Source organism: Bactrocera tryoni, unplaced genomic scaffold, assembly GCF_016617805.1.
Source record: "Bactrocera tryoni isolate S06 unplaced genomic scaffold, CSIRO_BtryS06_freeze2 scaffold_11, whole genome shotgun sequence".
Classification (NCBI taxonomy): domain Eukaryota; kingdom Metazoa; phylum Arthropoda; class Insecta; order Diptera; family Tephritidae; genus Bactrocera; species Bactrocera tryoni.
The window spans coordinates 14,480,583-14,486,582 of NW_024395824.1; the positions used below are offsets into that span (position 1 = coordinate 14,480,583).

General features: G+C 41.3%; 1 protein-coding gene across 1 annotated transcript; it reads left to right on the forward strand.

Annotated features, from left to right (window-relative positions):
* The first annotated feature begins 4,263 nt into the window (after positions 1-4,263).
* Positions 4,264-5,797, forward strand: LOC120779794. The gene is made up of 3 exons (XM_040112170.1): positions 4,264-4,786; positions 4,841-5,336; positions 5,406-5,797. The coding sequence occupies exons 1-3, from the start codon at positions 4,304-4,306 to the stop codon at positions 5,795-5,797; spliced, it is 1,371 nt and encodes a 456-aa protein (XP_039968104.1). The 5' UTR covers positions 4,264-4,303.
* Positions 5,798-6,000: the final 203 nt, after the last annotated feature.

A 6,000-nucleotide genomic window follows, 5' to 3' on the forward strand; every position in this document is an offset into this window, starting at 1 on the left:
ATAATTGCTGAGGTCTCGTTCTCCCAAGAAACGGAACACTGTCCGAGAAATACCTCCCGAAAACGAAGTTGGCGGCAAAAGGAATTTGATACTGACGTTTTTGAGAGTGTCTGGAGTACGGCAAATGCATCAGGCGCAGCTTGGGATGCAACTATGTGCAGGACGAGATACTATAACAATCGAAAGCCGGTATACTGGTGGAACGACGAAATTGCCAAGCTGAGGAAGCTTTGTCACTCAGCTAGACGCCGCCTACAGCGTAATCAGGGAAGTGATAACGAAATCAGCCTTAGAGAAGCATTTAAATGCCAAAAAAAAGCTCCTGAAGTCAGCCATTATCCGTAGTAAGAGATCCTGTTTCGAAAAGCTCTGCGAAGAAGCCAACATAGACCCCTGGGGAACGGCATACAAAATTTGTATGTCGAAGTTCAAAACTAAGTCGCAGCAGCCCAAGAACGCATTATTTATGAAAAATGTTGTCGAAACGTTATTCCCGACACATGCCTCCATTTCCTTTATTAGACGAAACGAAGCTACGGAGCCACCTCTATTAGTCACAGAAGACGAACTATTGGCTATTGTGAAAAAAATCAAAAACTCCAAAGCGCCTGGAATAGATGGTATACCAAATAGAGCCCTTAAAGAAGCCATAACTCTAAGGTCCGGTTTATTTGTTAACATGTACAATGCGTGTATATTAGAAGAGGTATTCCCCGACCCGTGGAAGATACAACGTCTGGTTCTACTGCCAAAGCCGAAAAAGCCACCAGAAGAACCTTCATCTTATCGACCTCTTTGCATGCTCAACACAATTGGGAAAGTGTACGAAAGCATTGTAAGAAACCGCTTGGAGATAGCAATCCAAAAAGCCGGCGGATTATCAGAGAGACAATACGGCTTTATTAAAAAGAGGTCCACTATCGACGCACTAAGAGAAGTAGTCGACACTGCGAAATGTGCAATAAGTGGAAAAAGATGGAAAGGTGGTACAAAAAAATACTGCGCGCTAATAACCCTGGATGTAAAGAACGCGTTCAAATCCGAACAATGGGCAAATATAATAAAAGCTCTACACGATATACACGCTCCTCATTATCTAATAAATATTATAATGAGTTACTTTCAAAATAGGAGATTGCTATTCGAGACGGACGAAGGCACTCAGAGCTACACTATCTCCAGTGGAGTTCCGCAATGCTCGGTTTTAGGCCCGCTGCTATGGAACCTGATATACGGCGGAGTGCTAAGAATACCGCAACCACAAAATGTGAAAACAATCGCATATGCGGATGACCTCATAGTGGTAGCTGTAGCTAAACATCTGGATGACCTTCGGATCAAATGCAACGACAGCATAAATGGTTTGCGCAGATGGTTCGCTACCATGAGTCTAGAGCTTGCTGAGCAGAAAACAGAGAGTCCTGCTCATAAGCTCCAGGAAAATTGAGGAGAAAATATCGCTCACCATAGGAGAATGTGAGATTAATTCACAGCCGCAGTTGAAGTACCTTGGGGGTAATAGTGGACTCGCGACTCAAGTTCAAGGAACACTTGGAAAATGCGACGCGTAAAGCAAATAAAATATATAATGCGTTATCTAGAATGATGGCAAATAAAGGCTGTGTGCGTTCCAGCCGACGATGTTTAATAGCTAAGGTAATAAGTTCAGTTATCCTGTATGCGGCTCCAATATGGATACAGGCGCTAGAAATAAAATCATATGCTAGACCAATTAACACAGTGCATAGGCTTTCAGCAATACGCATTGATAAGTGCTTTCCGAACCATTTCAAATGACGCTGCTGAGGTACTAGCCAGTATGGCACCGATTGACATCCAGGGAGACGAATTCGCGCGAATATATAACTTGTCGGAGATGTCTACCACAGCAAAAAGAGGTGAGAGAATAAAAGCATTGAAATGTGGCAGCAGCGGTGGCAAACTTCATGCAAAGGACGTTGGACCTACCGACTGATCTCGGACATACATTCGTGGATAGGTAGACAATATGGGGACCTTGACTACCACCTTACCCAAATACTCAGTGGGCATGGTTGCTTCAGAAGCTACCTATTCAAATATCGTCATGACTTTAGTCCATACTGTCCGACGTGTACAGAGTGTATAGAAGACTCTGAACACGTGTTCTTTTATTGCCCTCGGTTTTCAAGTATAAGGGAAAAGTTGAAAACCACCCTGGGGGGTAGTTTCTCGGTGGAAAATTTGACTGCACATATGTGCGAGTCCTCTGTAAAGTGGAAAGCTGTTAGCGGTGCGGCAAATCTAATTATAACAAAATTGAGATATTTAGAACAGATTAGGCGTCAGTCAGTCCGTGCAATAGAGGAGACTTAAACGTCTTCTTCTCTCCCACGAAGTAATACTTTGTCCAGTGGTCCCGTGGGAGAGACATAAGGTGGGAGTAGGTTAGGTTTAGCGGATTAGAGTCCCGCACTCCGGCTTTCGATGCTTCCTCCTACTATAAAAAAAAAAACACATGCTTCACGATACGTCGCACACAACTGACCGTCAACAGTTTTCAAATCATCAAATGATCTTGTTCCGCGCACGTTGACTAATAGCAGACGCAAATAAAAACAATCGGCGTTGTTCGGATGGATGGTGTAAATGCGTCTTATGGCATCGATTTTACGGACATTTGGATAACCGTCAACACGCTCCCCTTGCTTTCGTCGTTGAAATGTTTTCGATGATGGATTTCAAGTGAAATATTGTGGTAATTCAGAATATAGCAATGCTCTTGCAAATTCATCGTTTTCACACAACTCGAAAAAGGTAGTTGTGTTGTCCCCGGTGGTCGTGCTAGAGTATGCATATTTGAAGTACATAAATAAAAATGGAAAAATTAACCTAAAACTACATCTCAAACTATGTATTTTACCCACACACGCATATGCAATAAGACCCACCAACAGTGTATTTGCGAACCGCATGGAAGCACTTACGAAACAATAACAATACTCACTTGCTTTGTGTGTGTTGCACGGTCAGCAGAAAGCACAAAATCGGTTCGAATAAATGTAGCAAATCGATGGAATTAAATCTGGAAAAAACACACAATGTTGAAACACTTTTTTTTACACACATCGCGAATTTTCAAGCGACAATCGAACCGCATGGCATCACATATGAAACAACAACAATACTCACTTTGTGTTGTACGCAGAATGTTAATCACGTTGAAATCTGAGAAAAATACACACAATGTTGAAACATTTTTTTTGATACACTCAGTGCATTTGGAACACTTACGTTTTGTATGTCTTGTTAACTTGACAGTCATCCAAAGAAAGAACGAATGACAGGCAAAAACGATCAACATGCAATGTCAATGTTTTTTATTAATTGTAATCATCCGCCAGTTGTTTCTGTTTATTAGTAAAAGGCATTTGACAGGACTGCCAATCTTGCGGCAAACCATTATTTCATGCGAATTTGTATAGGCGTGATATATCATTTTTTTTTTTTCTATATATATAAAATTAAGTGGCAAAACTTCCTGTTTGCATACTCCTCCTAGACGGCTTGCCCGATTTCAATGAAATTTTCAGGGGTGATTGGGGTCTGTTGGGAGGGTGCACATAAGGAATTTAATGTGTGTATCATTGCACGTTTTGCAAAAATTGCAAAAAAAAAAAAAAATGTTACATCCCGCCTAAACAAATTCTCATGAAATAATGTTTTGCCGCAAGATTGGCAGTCCTGTCAAATGCCTTTTACTAATAAACAGAATCAACTTGCGGATGTTTACAATTAGTAAAAAACATTGACGCTGATCGTTTTTGCCTGTCATTCGTTCAAAAAAAATGTTTCAAAATTGTGTGAATTTTTCTAAGATTTCAACGTGATTAACATTCTGCGTACAACACAAAGCAAGTGAGTATGGTTGTTGTTTCGTATGTGATGCCATGCGGTTCGATTGTCGCTTGAAAATGCGCGGTGTGTAAAAAAAGTGTTTCAAAATTGTTTGTTTTTTCCAGATTTAATTCAATCGATTTGCTACATTTATTCGAACCGATTTTGTGTTTTTCTGCTGACCGTGCAACACACACAAAGCAAGTGAGTATTGTTATTGTTTCGTAAGTGCTTACATGCGGTTTGCAAATACACTGTTGGTGGGTCTTATTGCATATGCGTGTGTGGGTATAATTCATAGTTTAAGATGTAGTTTTAGGATAATTTTTCAATTTTTATTTATGAACTTCAAATATGCATACTCTAGAAAATGCCTCGACTACGCCAACGTAATACAGTTGGCAGGCATACGAGTGATTCACGTCGAATGTTAATATCAAGAAGAAATCAAAGCGAAGAGCAACGCGCTCAAATGAATGCCCGAGGTAGAGCGGTGTACAGGAAGCGGCGTGCACAGATTAGAGCTGAATTCGCCGACAATCAACGGCCAAATTACCGTCAAGGCCGAGTTCCGCTCCGCCTTCGCGATCAAATGGAACATGTTGGCTTTCACTACGATCCTGACTGCGACTACAGCCTGCATGGTGCCATTGGAGCAATGGATATTATTTGTACGCATTGCAATGCAGCGAAGTTTCGAGGAGAAACAGCTGGCATGTGCTGCTCCAGTGGCAAAGTGAAACTGCCTGCATTGGAACCGCCACCAGAACCATTACATTCCTTGCTCACTGGGGAATCGCCGACGTCTAAGCATTTCTTGCAGAACATACAAGCATACAACTCATGCTTTCAAATGACTTCTTTTGGTGCCACAAAGATCATTAGAGATTCATTTATGCCGACGTTCAAGGTGATTACTTTGCATGGAATTTCCAGTGAAATATTTGACATTTTTATTCTACAGATTCAGGGGCAAATATACCATCGAGCAGGCTCGCTCATACCATTTGCCGACGCCGGCTATCCATTTTTGCAAATATATTTCATCGGTAATGAAAATTACCAACTAAATCAACGATGTAACATTACAACCGGCACAAGGCGAGAAATCGTACTAAATTTGCAAAGATTTCTCAATGAACACAATGAATTGATTCGATTGTTCAAAATCGCATTGGACCGCATGCCGTCTGATAACCATCGAATCGTCATCAGAGCAGACAAAATGCCGATGGGGCAGCATGCCAGACGATTCAACGCACCAACAATCGATGAGGTGGCAATTGTCATTGTTGGCGAACAGTTTGAATCGCGAGATATTGTACTGCACCGTAGAAACGAACAACTTCAGCGTGTTTCCGAGCTACACCGTAGTTATGATGCATTACAGTATCCGATATTATTCTGGAGAGGTGATGACGGCTATCACATCAATATGCGATTGATAAATCCAACTACTGGTAAAAAGTAAAGTTTCTGAGAAGAAATGTTACTTACGATTCAATATTTTGTGTATTGTTAATTTATAGGCCAAGAAACATCGAAAAAACTCAGTGCGATGAACTTCTATTCATGCCGAATAATGATTCGTCCGCAAGAAGACAACTACATCCTGAAATGTCGCAAGCTTTCAATCAATCAGTATTTGGTTGACATGTATGCGAAGATCGAGACAGAACGTCTCAACTTTATTCGATTCAACCAAGCGAAATTGCGTTCTGAAGAGTACATCCATTTGAGAGATGCCGTAATGAATGATGCAAATGTGAATAGCATTGAACGTCTAACAATATTGCCAGCCACATACATCGGCAGTCCGCGCCATATGCACGAGTATGCGCAAGATGCGATGTCATATGTGCGCCATTACGGCAGAACCGGATCTGTTCATAACGTTCACGTGCAATCCGAAGTGGAATGACATCAAATGCCATTTGTTCCCCGGTCAATCAACAACTGATCGTCACGACTTAACAGCACGTGTATTCAGGGAAAAGCAAAAAGCAATGATGGATTTAATTGTGAAACTTCGTGTTTTTGGAGAAGTCAGATGCTGTATTCTACTCGATCGAATGGCAGAAAAGAGGATTACCGCATGCACACATCTTGATTTGGTTAGTTCGA